Source organism: Lithohypha guttulata, assembly GCF_036872675.1.
Source record: "Lithohypha guttulata strain CCFEE 5908 chromosome Unknown scaffold_2, whole genome shotgun sequence".
Classification (NCBI taxonomy): domain Eukaryota; kingdom Fungi; phylum Ascomycota; class Eurotiomycetes; order Chaetothyriales; family Trichomeriaceae; genus Lithohypha; species Lithohypha guttulata.
Window position 1 is genome coordinate 1,665,868 of NW_027042751.1, and position 16,257 is coordinate 1,682,124.

At 48.7% G+C, this 16,257-nt stretch overlaps 6 protein-coding genes across 6 annotated transcripts; 5 read left to right on the top strand and 1 right to left on the bottom strand.

Annotated features, from left to right (window-relative positions):
* Nucleotides 1-446: 446 nt before the first annotated feature.
* On the top strand, nt 447-3,262 carry LTR64_002720 (uncharacterized protein; the record flags this gene model as incomplete). The annotated part of the gene is made up of 2 exons (XM_064897087.1): nt 447-1,624; nt 1,672-3,262. The coding sequence occupies 2 exons, from the start codon at nt 447-449 to the stop codon at nt 3,260-3,262; spliced, it is 2,769 nt and encodes a 922-aa protein (XP_064756037.1).
* Nucleotides 3,263-4,640: 1,378 nt separating this feature from the next.
* On the top strand, nt 4,641-6,506 carry LTR64_002721 (uncharacterized protein; the record flags this gene model as incomplete). The annotated part of the gene is given in 2 exon segments (XM_064897088.1): nt 4,641-5,056; nt 5,075-6,506. The coding sequence occupies 2 exon segments, from the start codon at nt 4,641-4,643 to the stop codon at nt 6,504-6,506; spliced, it is 1,848 nt and encodes a 615-aa protein (XP_064756038.1).
* Nucleotides 6,507-6,559: 53 nt separating this feature from the next.
* Nucleotides 6,560-7,618, bottom strand: LTR64_002722 (uncharacterized protein; the record flags this gene model as incomplete). Its single annotated transcript, XM_064897089.1, has 1 exon — nt 6,560-7,618. One exon carries the CDS (start codon nt 7,616-7,618, stop codon nt 6,560-6,562), a length of 1,059 nt encoding a protein of 352 aa, XP_064756039.1.
* Nucleotides 7,619-8,017: 399 nt separating this feature from the next.
* On the top strand, nt 8,018-8,950 carry OAC1 (Mitochondrial oxaloacetate carrier protein; the record flags this gene model as incomplete). Its single annotated transcript, XM_064897090.1, has 2 exons — nt 8,018-8,518; nt 8,585-8,950. 2 exons carry the CDS (start codon nt 8,018-8,020, stop codon nt 8,948-8,950), a joined length of 867 nt encoding a protein of 288 aa, XP_064756040.1.
* Nucleotides 8,951-9,793: 843 nt separating this feature from the next.
* Nucleotides 9,794-11,253, top strand: RNR2 (Ribonucleotide-diphosphate reductase (RNR), small subunit; the record flags this gene model as incomplete). Its single annotated transcript, XM_064897091.1, has 3 exons — nt 9,794-9,823; nt 9,872-10,128; nt 10,254-11,253. 3 exons carry the CDS (start codon nt 9,794-9,796, stop codon nt 11,251-11,253), a joined length of 1,287 nt encoding a protein of 428 aa, XP_064756041.1.
* Nucleotides 11,254-12,292: 1,039 nt separating this feature from the next.
* On the top strand, nt 12,293-14,311 carry LTR64_002725 (uncharacterized protein; the record flags this gene model as incomplete). The annotated part of the gene is made up of 1 exon (XM_064897092.1): nt 12,293-14,311. One exon carries the CDS (start codon nt 12,293-12,295, stop codon nt 14,309-14,311), a length of 2,019 nt encoding a protein of 672 aa, XP_064756042.1.
* Nucleotides 14,312-16,257: the final 1,946 nt, after the last annotated feature.

The following is a 16,257-nucleotide window of genomic DNA, read 5'->3' on the forward strand; positions in this document are numbered from 1 at the left end:
CGAGTGGTCCGGGTCACGCGCAGTTCCTGGTATTTACTTCAAACAACAATATCCGGTGGAATACCATGAGTATCGCACTTGATGTCCGATGTGGCCTCTTGCGGCTTACAAACACACCTGTGGTTCTGATCCCAGTATCGTTTGATGAATTTGTCTGCATACGAACCAATAATATAACTGGCGAATCAATTCTCTCACAACTCGGAGAAAGATAAGGCCATCTTCTCGACGCTCCGACTATCGCCTGGCTCTACAGGTCATAGTTCTCGAAGCGAGCGCATACCGATAAGAAGCAGACAGTTTGCAAAAACCATGGAAGCGACCAACAAGATGTTGAACGCTTGCGAGAACCGATCTTGAGCGTAATAGCCTGGTGCATCTGACGCAATATCCTGATCTGGTGCAGATTGCATGTCGTTCGTGCCCTACTCTGCAGCACATTTAAGATGAACCAAGATGTAAAGGTCGAAGACGTTCCCACCGAGCCTTACGACACCCCTTCAGCCACCACTCCTAAGACCAAAGGTAATGCTGCAAGTAAGGATCCGAATGCTTCTAGCAAAAGACGCTGTGTAAGCACAGCCTGTATAGCATGTCGCAGACGGAAGAGCAAGTGTGACGGCAATCTGCCAAAATGTGCCGCCTGCGCCAGTGTCTATCTTACAGAATGCGAATATGCACCTCATACCGATCATCGTCGCAAGGGCGTCTACAAGAAGGAAGCGGACAGCCTCAAGTCCAAAACGTCCACCCTGCAGACATTGATCCACGCATTGCTAAACTACGAAGAAGATGACGCAGTCGACTTGCTGAAGCAGATGCGCACCGCAGACAATCTTGAAGAGCTTGTACAAATGGTCGACGCAAGGAACAAGGGAACCGAGCAGGACATACCCGATTCTCCAGTCTATAGAGATGAACCAGCTGAACTACCCAAGTTCGACGCCGAACTGTCGGGCAAGATGGGTGATCTGCTGTTAGATGGCTCGGTAAAGTTCATTGGCGGTACTTCCAACCTTGTCTGGCTGGATGACATGGATAATAATGCCCCTTCGCCAGGACCTAGTGAAAGAAATGTTGTTCACCCACGTGAAGATGCACTTCTAAGCTGGACTGCTGTACACCATGATAAAGACCTGATCTTGCATTTTCTGAACATGTATTTCTGCTGGCATTACCCTTATTTCACCACACTATCCAAAGAACTCTTCTACCGAGATTTCCTAACAGGTACCTCATCTCAGTATTGTTCCGCTATTCTGGTAAACGCCATGTTGGCACTTGGTTGCCACTTCTCATCGAAACCTGCAGCTCGAGCTGATCCGGAGGACTCGGGGACAACTGGTGATCATTATTTCGCCGAGGCAAAACGCTTGCTGTATGAGAATGAGGAGTTCGCCAACACTAAATTATGCACTGTTCAGGCTCTAGCGATAATGTCAGTCCGCGAAGCAGGATGTGGTAGAGAAAGTAAAGGTTGGGTATATAGTGGCATGAGCTTTCGAATGGCCTCTGATCTCGGCTTGAACGTGGATGCACCAGCAATGAACGACAATTCAAAATTGTCAGATGAAGACATTGACGCTCGGAGGATCACGTTCTGGGGCTGTTTCCTCTTTGACAAGTATGAATCGTGGCATATACATGAGCACATCGCTAATCCCTCTCCAGATGTTGGTCCAATTACCTTGGTCGACAACCTCAGCTACAGCTCGCCCACACAAACACAAAAAAGTACGAAGTATTTCCTTCCGAAGACTCCGAACTATGGTCGCCATATACTGACGCTGGCATCGTTCAAGCCAATGCACAGCCTGCGAGGACAAGAGCTGTCGCGTTGCAGATATTGAAGTTGGCAGAAATATCTTCCGATCTGCTGGTATCTTTCTACCAACCTGGTCTTCTCGAAAAACCTTTGACGAAACAAGCTGAGCTGAAGAAGCTGACTGATATTCATACTCGGCTCGAAGCCTGGAAACGTGATTTACCTGTGGAATTCGAGCCGAAGGATGGCCAACTTCCGCCTGTTCTATTGATGCATATGTTCTTCCAACTATTGTACATACACTTGTATCGACCCTTCTTACGCTTCACAAAGGCTACCTCTCCTTTACCTGTACACATTTCTCCACGAAAGTTTTGTACTCAAGCAGCCAGTGCGATCTCAAAACTTCTCAGACTTTATAAGAGGACTCATGGTCTGCGGCAGATCATTAACAAGGTCGTCTACATAGCTCACTCGGCTTGCACGATACATCTTCTGAATTTGCCAGACAAGAATGCAAAGAGAGACATAGTGCATGGTCTCAAGCAGCTTGAGGAGATGGGTGAATGCTGGACAGCAGCACGTCGCACTCTGCGCATACTACATCTATGTGCTGAACGTTGGCGTATTGTTCTTCCAGAAGAGGCTCAGGCAAGTTTTGCTCGAGCACAAGTGCGCTGGGGGTCCGTCGAATCGACTGCAGGACCGGTGTCACCAGACACTCTCGCAAACATGACTCAGCAAATTACAGCTCGCCCTGTGCCAGATTTGATGGCCCAAAATATCCAGCAACAGCAACCCCCACAGCTACCAACTACGGTAACTGCACATCATTTCACGACAGAACAGATGGCAGGTTTAACTGCATATATGGCACCCTCTCCAGCCGAAACAATAGATACACGACGCTCGTCTGGTAACTACTCACTGCCGCCTCATTCTGCTGCTGATCTGACCAGAAATTCAGGACGTATCAGACAAAGCACACAACTTACCAAAGAGCAACAAGATGCATGGAACGCTCTGCAAGCACGTATGAGCGTGCCGTCACAACAGCAGGCAGCTAGACAGGCAGCTACAGGTGCAAACGCTAGCGCTCAAAGTTTATTTGGTGGTGTTGAAAGCCTGATCGGTGAAAGTCAAGAGTGGTGGTACAATGATCAGAATCAATTAGCCCAAGGATTTGTTAACTGGACAGCTCCAGACCCAGACTGGGCTCATATGAATGGCATGGACGTTGGGATGGTCGACAATATGAACAGCTTATCATCTTTGCCAAACGTTGCTGCAAACGGACTATTTGCACATCAATCGAGCACTTTGAGCAATGGGTACCAGGCTCTGATCAACCAAGCAAGCCAGCAACGAGACGAAGACCATGGTACTTTGAGCGAGGTCAATGGTCACTATCAGCAGCAGCGACAACAGCACAATTTATACCAGACGGCACAGTTGAAAAGGCAACTAAATTGGGCGGATGAGAACTTGTACTCTTGATGCTGGTCACCAGAGTCACGGCCCATCTCAGAACACTAGAACAAGAGGCTGCCGAAGGCAGCTGACTATTCCAGCTACTGAATGCGATCGAGCGCTCCTTCACCTGGAGGGTGCAACATGCTGTATATTTCAGGATATCCTGCCGACGGATTCCTCTCCTCTACTACCGATCAATGTCATGGCGGCCTCTGCTTCCTAGTCTGCACTCACCGAGGAATTTGTGCAAGCGGTCGCCCGGTCCCCGAAGGCTTCATCGACTACTTGTAGTTGCAGAACAGCACAATCACGGACTCTAGAGCGCACAAGTCCAGGCCGTCTGTTTTATGCAATGTTTTTGGCCTTGAGGCTTTTTCGATAGAAGTTATGTCAGTTTGGATTATCCTATCAGGATTGACGGGCTACCTGTTGGTCAAGCGATATATGCGCATCTTCCCAGCTACAGCCGGAAGGTGCCTACTCTGGAGGACGCGAGTCAGGCTTAAAGATCCCAGCATCAGTATGCTTCGCCAGCGAAACTTGATGATTGACCCTATCCTGCAAGATGCATGTCTCATCAACCAACCACGTATAACGGGGATGTTTTTAACGTGGCTCTGTATACACACGATATAGGTAGCGCTGGCGTGAACATGGTACCAAATATGTGGATGTATGGCCTCATGCTGGATTATCATTACGTTGTAGAGGCTGATGGCATACCAGAGAAGGTCAAAGAACGAACTACGAAGGAAAGGCGTCATTGATGAGCAAGATATATAGAGAATATATAGCCTCAAGTCATTATTACTCCTTGCCCAGGGCTGCTTGTGGATATCGGTGTCGTAGACAGCAATGTTATGGAGATGTGACAATCCGATCATTGGCTGCCTTTTCGTCTGAATAAAATTGTCCTTGTCTGGCGCACGGTTTTCCACCCGTATTTTTGAACGTTATGCATCTCCAGTACAAGCATACAGTATTCGAGTTCAAAATAACAACATGTTCGTCGTCGTAGAACAAAGATCGACGGACAAGGCATCTCACTCCACGTACTGGTCAGAAAGGCTCGGCCAGGTCGATTTACAATGCTAACAAATATTGGAAACAAAGTCAGATATCGACGATACCAGCAAGAGTCTTCATTACACAAGATAAACAAGATCCGTACAAATTGTTCATCGACAGCCTGAGAGTATACACATATCAATGCTGTGCACCTGTGAGCTGCGACACCACTTGGTTCACTTAATATTATAGGAAAGGACACTATAAGTACATTTTTATCTGGGCAGGGAATCCAATGCAAGGTACTGGCTCCCCAAACCAACTAGTCAATCAATACATCACGACCTGGTGACCAATCCTCAACTACGCAAAACCAATCTATACACCACCAACAATGTCCACTCCATCCACCTCTGAAACCGCGTTTAACGACATCCACTCCCTCTACCTCGCCCTCACAGCCCAAGCCACCACCCTCCTCAACGAACTCGACCAATTCGCCACCCACATCACATCCAACCCCCTCGTACCCAACCCCGACATCGTCCTCAACAAACTCTGTAACGACGCCGTGCGCGAAGACAAACTCCTCAAGCATCATGGTGGGATTCTTGGCCTCGACATCACGTCCGCCACCACCACCACCAACTTAGCAGTCGTAGAAACAAACCAACCCCCAGCCACCCTCAACCACCCAGACACCGATCTAGCCACCCACCGCATCCGCAGCTCAAACATCGCCTTCCTAGCCCGGTTATGGACGGAACTCAAAAGGTGCAAAGGTGTCGTTGCCGTGAGGAAACAGGTCAGGTATTTACCGATCTCAAGCTCAAATCCAAACTCAAACCTAGTCTCAGTCTCCAATCTCCAGCAACCACACAGCGCACGGGCATGCATGGACGTCAGAGAGCGGTCGAAAATATCGAGTAGTGCAAGTGGGAGCGTGCATGCTTCCCGAGGGAGTGTTAGAAGGCAAGACAAGGAACCTGTAACGGTGGATATCATGGCTGATGGGGGTGCGGTGTGGATTAAATTGTTTACGAAGAGTTTGGAGTGGGTTGGGATGGATATGGCGAGAGAAGGGTTGGTGGATTTGGGGGTAGAGGAGGAGGGGGAGGAGGAGGACAACGATGGGACGAGTACTGAGGGTGAGATGCAGGACGATAGAATACAGGGGAATGGTGTTAAAAGGAGTAGAAGGTTTAGTAGAAGGGATCGGGAGGCTTTGGAAGGACTCAAAGTGGTGAAGTTGGCGAGGGAGTTTCTGGCTGCTGCGAAATCTGCACGATTTGGAGCGGCGCATCGGCATCCAAGTGTGAAAGTCTACTTGACGAAGATCAATAGAGGTGCTTTGAGGGACATGGACATGGTGCTTGAGTATATTGAAGATTTGGGTGTGGTTGTTGTGACTGCGGACGAACTGGAACGTGATCAGACTCTCACTAGCTACCAGTCTTCAGGGCAGCAAATCGACCAGAGTCCGCAAGATCTCACAACTATCTTCGATCGAATGATCAGCCCATCACCACCCGTATTACCGACCGCGGCACTAAACATCGACTGTACGATCCTCATTGCACTTATATCCGACATCTCTCATATTTGCAGTTCAGAAATCGTGATTCCAGCTCACTACAAAGGCCGACCATCCGCACAAGATATCGAAGGGCAGCTGCTGACGGAGCCTCGGGATCCGCTACTGCCGAATCGGATCTACCCTGTCATGCGAGGCAGAAAACTTGTCTGCACGAGTAAAGCGGCTGCTCACCTGCGCAATATTGTCCGAGTCATGGGCTCCTCGACTGAGACTAAGCGAAGTAATATCTTCTTGTCTGTTGGGCCTGAGGATAGGCGACAACTTGGTGAGCTACAGCAGCAACTACAGCTGCTGTCAATCCACGATGTACCTACCAGGCTACAACTTCCAATCGAGATTGTGGATAATGTTGAGAGTGGTTGTTCCGAGGAAGAGGAATGTTTGAAGCTGCAGGAAGAGGTGATGCAGCGGCTTTCGATACATCCTCGATTGAGTCCTCTCAACCAGTCCGTGTTCTTCCATGGTTGGAGAGCAGGTGTCACAACGCTATCTCTGAACCGCGTTGTGTCCGAGTGGTTGGGTAGAGCCATTGACGGAACACTGGATGAGTTGGAGTTTGAGCGTGATTGCCCAGGAGATATTGCAGAACAGCACAAGTTCAATGGACCAAGAGTACTGATATGTGGTCGTGAGAGAAGTCTCCTAGGCAATGCAAAGGTCTAGCTCATGGTCTAGGCCGGTTTCCTGAGTGAAGGACATGTGGTGTCTGCCCAGTCTTATGTGTTAGAATTTTTGATCTGATCGGATGGTAACCACATGACCACCTTTTGATCAGCCGTTGCGAGCATATTGTACCGCGGGTTGACTTGCACGACGGGACTCTTGAAGCCACGTCCGTTGAGCTTGACCATCGACTCAAGAGTAGTGCCGTTCCCAGCCAAGGTTGTGTCCCAAACGAGCAGGTCACCAGAGCCACCGGAACTGCCAATGACATATCTCGCATCTTGACTGAAGCAAACATCTCCTTGGCCAAGCGGCTTGCCAGAAGTACTGACTGGTGCGGCTCTACCACTACCGTCAGTTTTTCCCGTCAAGAAAGCCGAGACAACACCGTCAAATGAATCGAGTAGAAAATGACCATGATAGTCAGTGCCTAGGAGAATCCACTTTCCATCGTTCGAAAACTCTAGTTTAGTCCAGACTCTTCCTTGAGTACTTGGGCAGTACTTTCTTTCCGCATCTGCTAGATCGAAAGTAGCGAAGGGAGCCTTATCGAAGTTGCGCACGTCATAGAGGAGGATAGATTGCGTAGATTGGGAGGCTATAGCCATGACGGATGCGGTAGGGTCATAAGCTGCCAAGTAGGGAGTGATCAATTTCAATTTACCCTGAGGAGACCTGGAATTCAGGTCCCAGAGGCAGACAAGGTCGTCGTTACCGCAGGAGAGGAAAGTGTCATTGCCTGGATTGAGGGCGACGCAGGTCACTTGAGAGGTATGCGCAGAGAAGTATCGAACGAAACTCTCATTGTGCAGCTCCAACAGTCTCAAAGAATCGTCTTGTTTTGTGGATGCGAAAAGAACTTGTCTATTGTGATGGGTGAATCTTGCTAAATGTATGCCATATTTCTTGCTTGGGATGGTCTTCGTCTTCGTCCCTTCTTTAATGTTGTACACTGTCATTTCATCTGAAGAGGAAGCTGCGACTAGATGTTCGCCCTGGTCATCGAAGTCGAGTGAAGTGATATAGGAACCCTCTTTCGCATTTGGGAAATGTTTCGCTGGTCGATATTGTCTAACGACATCCTGTACCTTTTGCTGCACAGGAAAGGACATCCTGAACCTATTATATAATTCTGTAGTAGTAAGCGACTGAGTCTATCTCATCTTTTCAGGTCAAAACATCTCTGGGTGTTGGAAATGCGACCTGGAGACAAACTACAGGTTGATTGACAATCATTCAGGAACGCGCTTCAGCGGCACACTTTAGTGGGTCTGAGCGCCTAAGCGGTAAAGACTTAGGGTCCACTATCCTGCAGCTTCGGCTATCCAGGGGAGCAAGCTGATCTGCGGTTGTCGGACCTCGTATCCAAATTTCCCCCGGATTGACTGCCTCACGACCATTTCCCTCATTCGAGTGAAAGACAGTCGCAAGCCAGTACGCGCGCAATGGTGTAGCAGAAATCAGGATCTAAACAGCTCCCCTCCGCCAGCCATTTTCCTCCTCCACCTACCATGTCGACTACTCTCGGCTCGTTTATAGCTGGTGGTATCGCAGCTTGTGGTGCTGTGACAGCGTCGCATCCTTTCGAGACTGTCAAGATCAGGTTACAGCTTCAGGGAGAGTTGCAAGCAAAAGATGTGGCTGTCAAGAAGTATCGGGGCGTGTTACATGGTGTCTCTGTCATATCTCAGAATGAGGGCATAAGAGGTTTATATCGTGGTATCGGATGCGCATACGTCTACCAAATCCTACTCAACGGCTGCCGACTGGGCTTCTATGAACCAGTGAGAGCATTCACCACGAATTTGATCTTTAAAGATCCGAACGTCCAGTCATTGGGCGTGAATGTATTCACTGGTGCTTCTTCCGGAATATTAGGCGCCATGGCTGGTAGTCCCTTCTTCTTGGTCAAGACGAGGTTACAATCATACTCGCCGTTCCTGCCCGTTGGCACGCAACATAGATACAAAAATGCTTTGGATGGTGTGAAGCAAATATACCAGGCTGGAGGTGTAAGAGGTCTCTATCGAGGCATGGGCGCAAGCATGGTCAGGACTGGCGCTGGAAGTTCCGTACAGCTACCCACTTATTTCTTTGCAAAGAGAAGGTTGATAAAACATGCTGGCATGCAGGATGGTCCGGGTCTACATCTGCTGAGCTCGGCTTGCTCAGGCTTTGTTGTGTGCTGTGTCATGCATCCGCCTGACACGGTCATGGCTCGTTTGTACAACCAGAACGGTAATCTATACAAGGGCATATTCGACTGCCTGTACAAAACTGTGTCAACGGAAGGTGTCTTAGCTCTTTACAAAGGCTTCTTCGCCCATCTATCACGAATATTACCGCATACGATCCTCACCTTGACCCTGGCCGAGCAGACGAACAAGATGATGAGGTGGGTAGAGAACAAGACTTTGTCAGAGAGCATTAAAGAGAAGATCTGAGCCTGCCAGTCTCGAGCTTTAGAGATCTGGACACACGTATGATGATGTAAATAATGTGGCCGTAGTTCTAGCATTTCAGCAGGCTGTCTTCAAAATTCGTGGTGTTTATACAATAGCTGACAACATCTACACGGAACAACGGGCGGCTTGAGCATTCTCCAAAATCATTTCTCAATTGTGAAGGTAAGCTCTCGACACATAACGCGTACGTGAAGCTACAGATCGAGCTTCCGCACCTAGTATCGGAGCAGAGTACTGTATGACGAGCTTCTCGTGGGTTAGTAAATTCAATATTGAGCCAAGTCTCCGTATGTCGCAGGTCCTTGACACTGTTGACAACTGAAAAACGCGCCAGTCGAGCTCCAGCTCCAGTGAAGGTACCGAAGTGATCTTATCTGATCAATCTTCACGCTTTTTGACCAATCCAAACAATTCATGTCCGTCCGATGCAACCTCCGAGCCACGTCTAGCTCAAGCACTTTCGAAGACAATGTCCACATTTCAGTCGAAGACTGAGCATGAGTGGTCGCCATGGAGAAAGGCGCGTTATTTGACACGAACTATTAACGTGATGGCTGGAAGTGCTTCCACTCATAAGTGCTTCGTGGCCGCAAGCAGAGGCTCCGACGTTTTTCCAGCGGCCACTGAAGGGAAGTGACTCAACCGACAGTGCTTCGCCTGACGTAATATTTCGCGCTAGTAGCGTGGTCGACGCGTGAGACGCGATTTTCCTACAAAGAGGTTTCTTCGCTCGCGGTTCATCTTCTCAAGCAACCATCCTTCTACATACACAAAGCTTTACACTGCCTTTGTTCATAACGAGTCTCTACATCATCACATACAATGGCAACTCAAGTCACGCCGTCGAAACAGGTGAGCTTGCCACTCCGCACACGAAATTCTCACTCTGACTTCATGTAGGCTGCTTCGAACCTCGAGAACCTCAAGTTCGGGGATTCACCAACCAAGCAACCTGTCTTCGTCCAAGAGGATAAGGAGAACATGCCTGCTCCCCTCGAACCGCTGGCAACAGCCACTGAAGAAGATCTCAAGAAGCCCGTCACAGAGATCGTGAAGACAACTCCAGAGGTCAAGGTCGCTCCAGGAATCAAGTCTTTGGAAGCAGATGAACCACTTCTGCAAGAGAACCCAAACAGATTCGTGCTCTTCCCATTAAGGTAAGCACCTCTCTATCCCTTCGCTGCCACCATCGAATCCTTGAACGCGTCTGATGGACGCGTAAAGTGGCTAGAGGTCCACCGCAGCTTGGTCTCCTAGCAACACGTGCTAACGTTCGTTTTAGATATCATGAGATCTGGCAAGCATACAAGAAGGCTCAAGCTTCCTTTTGGACTGCCGAAGAGGTCGATCTCTCAAAGGACCTCCACGACTGGCACAATAAGCTCAACGACGATGAACGATACTTCATTTCTCACGTCCTTGCTTTCTTCGCCGCCTCAGATGGCATTGTTAATGAGAACCTACTCGAGCGCTTCTCCGGCGAAGTCCAAGTGCCGGAAGCTCGCTGCTTCTACGGCTTTCAGATCATGATGGAGAACATCCACTCCGAGATGTACAGCTTGCTCATCGATACATACGTCAAGGAGCCAAAGCAGAAGCAATATCTCTTCGATGCCATTGACACAATTCCTTGCATCAGAAAGAAAGCCGAGTGGGCCCTGAGATGGATCTCGGATAAAGAAAGCACATTCGCTCAACGTCTTGTGGCATTTGCTGCAGTTGAAGGTATCTTCTTTTCTGGCTCTTTTGCATCCATCTTTTGGTTGAAGAAGCGTGGCCTTATGCCAGGCTTGACCTTCTCCAACGAGCTTATCTCTCGTGATGAGGGTATGCACACCGACTTCGCGTGCCTGTTGCTTTCACATCTAAACCACCGCCCGAGCAAAGAGGTCATCGAGAAGGTCATCATCGAAGCTGTTGCCATCGAGCAGGAGTTCCTGACAGAGGCTCTTCCAGTGGCCCTTCTAGGCATGAACAGCAATCTTATGAAGCAATACATCGAGTTTGTCGCGGACAGACTGCTTGTCTCCATGGGTAACAGCAAATACTACAGAGTCACTAATCCGTTCGACTTCATGGAGAACATCTCCCTTGCTGGCAAGACCAACTTCTTCGAGAAGCGAGTTGGTGATTATCAGAAAGCAGGTGTCATGGCTAGCGCTAAGAAGGCCAAGTCAGAAGACAAGCATGAAAAGATACCCGGTGGCATGTCTGCTATCGCATCTAACACGATCCAAGAGTCCTCAGATGAAAGTGGATTGAACTTTGACGAAGACTTCTAGATGCTGTGCATCATGTTGTGATACGACGGAATGGATTACTGACTTGTTTTTGTGAGACATGTTTTACGGGGTTACGCAGCTGAATAGGCGACACGAGGCGTTCGAGGAGCATGATATACCCGTATGTTCGGATGACTGACCATAGGAAATGGTTATTGTTACATTACAGAGGTTAGGTGGATATCTGGAGTCTGATGTAGACTGAATGGGTAATGCTTAAGCATGCAATGGCTGATAAAACTTTTGAGGACACGAATACTGTGTATTGCGAACAATATTCATGGACTTTTATACAGCTGCCTTGTTTTGTACTGGTACATCGTGACTGCTCGTATGGTACGTGAAACATCAATAGCTCAACAGCTTCATGTACCACATCTGATCCTGTCAGTTTAGAGAGAGGCACCCATGCAACACTTCCCCACTCCCCATGTCTTAGACAGCGGATATTGGCAAGAAGCGAGCTTCTGCACTCTAAAAAGGAAAGTGACGCGGAAGAACTTCACCTGCTCATGTGCTTCATGCTTCGCGAACAGCCCTTACATGCCCGTGCCTCGCACGGCTGACAGCTTGATCTCAACCAATTGTACAAGCCATGCCTCGCTTATGCACTGCATGTAAGTGCTGGCCAAGAGCACGACCGATCTCACTCCAAGCCAATGAGCATTAACTTGCGTCGGCTGATACTGCTGATCGCCCTCCTCATTCAGCTATGTTCTTGAGGTTCGCAGGACATATCAAGGCTAACCGGTGTGGTATCTACTGACTGCCCAAGCTTCCTCTATATGATATTACTGCTCTATGTCTACAGCTACGATTCCTTTTGTGCCTGACAGCCAGCACTTCATGAGCAACATTGACGAGCCGTATAGTTGTGGCTGCTAATGTGCAACAGAGCGCCGTGGGAACTGTCAGCTTGTTGAGAACACAACGACCCAGACTGAGCCCATGACCTGGTATGTGCAGGCAAAATCGGCAGGAGAGTCTCAGGTATTTTGTTACTGGTAGTTCATGAACCCTGAACAAGAGCCTATCTAAGATGGCCAAATACAAATACGAAACACTTGCGGACCCTGCTGCAAATATCCGACTACTAATGCTGCAGAATGGACAACAAGACGAACCATTGCGTGCCAAGCTAGAGCACACACCAATGGACGATCGAGTCTCGTACGAAGCCGTGTCATATTCCTGGGGATCTCCCTCGGAGACATGTACCATTCTAAAACATACCATTCTAAAATATATCACTCTAAAACATACCATTCAAGTTGAAAAGAGTGGTTCGTACTTCAGTCTTGCTATTACCCCAAATCTGGACAACGTTCTGCGGCGATTTCGTCGTGTTGAAGACGTTCGAGCCTTGTGGATCGACGCGGTTTGCATAGATCAAGGTACGAAAGAAGAGAAGAGTGCTCAAGTCGGTATCATGGACAGCATCTATGCGTCTGCACAGCAGGTTCTGGTCTACCTTGGCGAGCCATCTGCGTCGACGGCTCAAGCAATAGCCCTTTTGGACCAGATATACGCAGCACCTAGCAATGCGCCTCCGATCAATAGCGACAAGCAAAGGCAGTGGATCAATGATAATCAGCTTCCGACAGTACTAGAGCCCCAAAGGTGGGCTCCCCTCAAGGAGTTCTTTTGCAGGCCATGGTTTCGTCGCAAGTGGATCATCCAAGAAACTGTTCTAGCAAGGAAGCTGATTTTCCACTGTGGTGAGTGGGAGAGAGACTGGAATTTCATGCAGCATGTGCGTAAAAATATTCAAGACAACGGTCTAGCTGTGCTCGACCACACCACTTGCCCTACCTTGCTCGAAGGCGCCGAAGTACAGCAAAGTCTGTCACAGCTCAACTGGATTATAACATTGCGTGACTGTCTTTCCAAGAATGAAAAGCTTCACCTCATGGACTTGGCCTATATATTCCGTTACTCTAGAGCCACCGACCCTCGTGATCACTTATTTGCTCTGTTGGGGGTTGGCTACAATGTTACCGACCCGATCCTGAAACCAAGATACAAGAAGATCGACACTATACTGGACACATGCATTAGATATGCACGATACTTCCTCGCGAGGACCCGGAATCTAGAAGTGCTATATCGCGCTGGTCTTAATGGCCATCGATTGCTTGCGCCGAGTTGGATTCCGGACTGGTACGGCGGACACGAAACCTTGACTCTCGGTCATGCAGAGGGTTTCTGGGATCCCCTCCGTCGGCCATCGTCTTATCACGTCGCTCCAGGTACAGTTCCCGAATTGCACTGGTCGGACAACGCAACTGAACTAGGTGTGAAAGGGACGATCATAGACACCATAGAAAACCTTGCGAACCAGTATTTTCTGGCCTCCGCCAAAGAGCCATTGGACAAGGACTTGCTTCTCCGGAGAAAACGCGAGCACCTGGACGAGTCACGTATCATTAACGACGCTCTGCCCGGCCGGTACCCAACTGGACAAGATGCAAGAGATGTACACTGGCGGACCCTGATCTGCAATATGACTCATGATCTCTCGCCCGCACCAGCTGAGGCAGACGAAGCAGCATATCGGGAGTATCGCATGTCATACGAGGTATGGCGGCATCACCTCCTGTGGAAAGAAGGCATGGTCCCGATTGATCCGCAGTACCTCCCCGTTCGACATCTGTTCCGACAGATCATCGACGACTACAACGGAGACAAAATCTTCGGCTCAACTAAGGAAAACTATCTTGGCATGTTCCCACAGTTCGCACAGAAAGGTGATATGATAGCTGTACTACATGGCGGCGAGTTCCCCTTTGTTCTAAGAAGGGTTGAGAGACAGGAGAAGATGTATCAGCTCGTCGGCCAATGCTACCTACACGGGCTGATGGAAGGAGAGCTCAACCTGAAGGATGAAAAGTACGAAACGGAGATCATCTGGCTCGAAGGAGACTTCGAAAAGGAGCGTTCGCTTCTGAGCAGCGTTGTCACATATTTGCAGATTTTGTGGACCGGGATAGTACAACTTTACGGGATGGTTTTCCGAGCAGTTACGGCAGTAGGGAGTCGGAAAGTGAAGTCTGATTAGGACAGGTTCATCTGCCTATGGATCGATGACAAAACCCATATTGGGGTAAATAGTAAAGGGCTGCATCGATCTATTGTCAAAGAGGGATTCAGAAGCATCGATGTGCACAGGTGACTGATCGTCGTTGATGTCTTCGATTAGCAGTTTAGAAGTCCAAAAAAATGGTTGGCTGGTGGCCAACATAATATTGTTGGATCAAGAGACGACAGTACTTTATGAGTGATGTGAATGGACCCGGTCTTCACCAAAAATCCTCTTAACGTGACAATCCATGACTGAGAGACAAAAGACGAAGCCCGAAATTATCAGTAGTATCCAGCTGGTCTTCAGCAGGCGTGGTCATCGGAATTACTGTTCCTCAAATCGTCCTTACAATGCATCCGAGCTTGGTGTTTAAGTCTTCTTTCCTACTGAGCTTCAACGAAGAGTCTTCTCATAGTGTGTTGTAAAAGAATCAATGTATTGATCATTACGTCTCGTTGGCAACGCGAATTCCTTCGCCGAATCTCGCGCCTTGTGTAGCAATTAGACGCCGAACAAGAGAACAATTCAGCGAGTACCATGATCGGTTTACACTCCGTGTTCATGTTTCGTACTTGGCATTGAGGTCCGCGGGCACGGTCTGAAGTGTAAATCCAGCCTTTCAGGCACACATACACCCCACCTCTGATAGCTAGAAGATGTATGGGTAACGATGTGCTGACCGTCTGTCAGAACGAGAGCTTTAGGAAGCATCAATCTCCTTCCTTGAGAACGTGCAAGTTGCTTTTATCGATAATCGATGCGAAAGTGACCCTCATCTGATATCGCCGAGCACATATCTCCGCACAGTGTAGCGAGACGTCTGTGAGCCAGGCGTTAATGTTCACAGCGTTTGGGTAAAAGCTGAGAAAGATGGAGTGGTAGCTGTGGGTGTCAAGTACACAGCTTTTTCACAGGTCTATCCCAAGCCACCGCTTCCACCTGCCGCTCCTTCCCACGAAGCTCCTTCTCGTTATGTGCAAACCTCGTACGTCTCATCGACTCGACACCATTCTTGAGAACAAGTTGTTGTCTCGCCGAGCAAAGAAACGAGCTTGACAACTCATGATACACATATTTATACTCGCATCTGTAGTCGTGACCAACTTGAAAGAGAGTTGTAAATTTTGTGTCGAGGATTGTGGCTTTCCATTTGGGACACACGCTGACTAACTGCCTGAAGCGCTGTTCCCGTTGAGGAAAATTTATGCCTTTGAAAAGACATTGGAAGATGAGTTGTAGGACTTCGGCGGGTAAGTCTAAAATACAGGCCATGGCGCCAGTAGATGATCTGTGGTCCACTTTCGAACGTGGCTTACCACAAGCATGAAATTTTCGGGTCGAGGGAATGTCGTCGAGCCATTGTAGAGGAGGTATCACCGAGGCAGTCACTTGTCAACTTGATCGAAGTGATAAGGCTGGGATGTTGGAAGTGATGAAATGGATGCGTATCTTGGCATGCACGGCTGCCTGGTCTTGGGGGCTCACCTGCTGTCCAACTCCTTTATTGGGTAGTATTCTTGGGCAGCATGTGCCCCCTGCTGACGCCTGCAATCGATTGGCGACTTCTTTCAGCACGGCACGGATTATCATCAGGCACTTTCTTCTCTCAACTTGACCAGAGCCTGAGTTGGTTGAACTGCAAGTGAATGTTCTCAGATAATGCTTGCGGAGTCCATTGTAGACAGGATGTCGTATGGCACGATCTACGATCAGCGCAGAAGACACTTCTTTTCGAGACCTACCGGGAAAATAGCTGTCTCACCAATTCCATACATGCATGAATTTATAGGTAGATGTGACCCTGGCAAACGTCAAGGGCTATTTTTGACGCGCATCCGTATCCACGAAGAGTAATAACCCGCGCACCCGTGTTCATCTGATCTTTGCCTGTACCAAGAAGCTTTATCGTTTGAGAAGCTCGA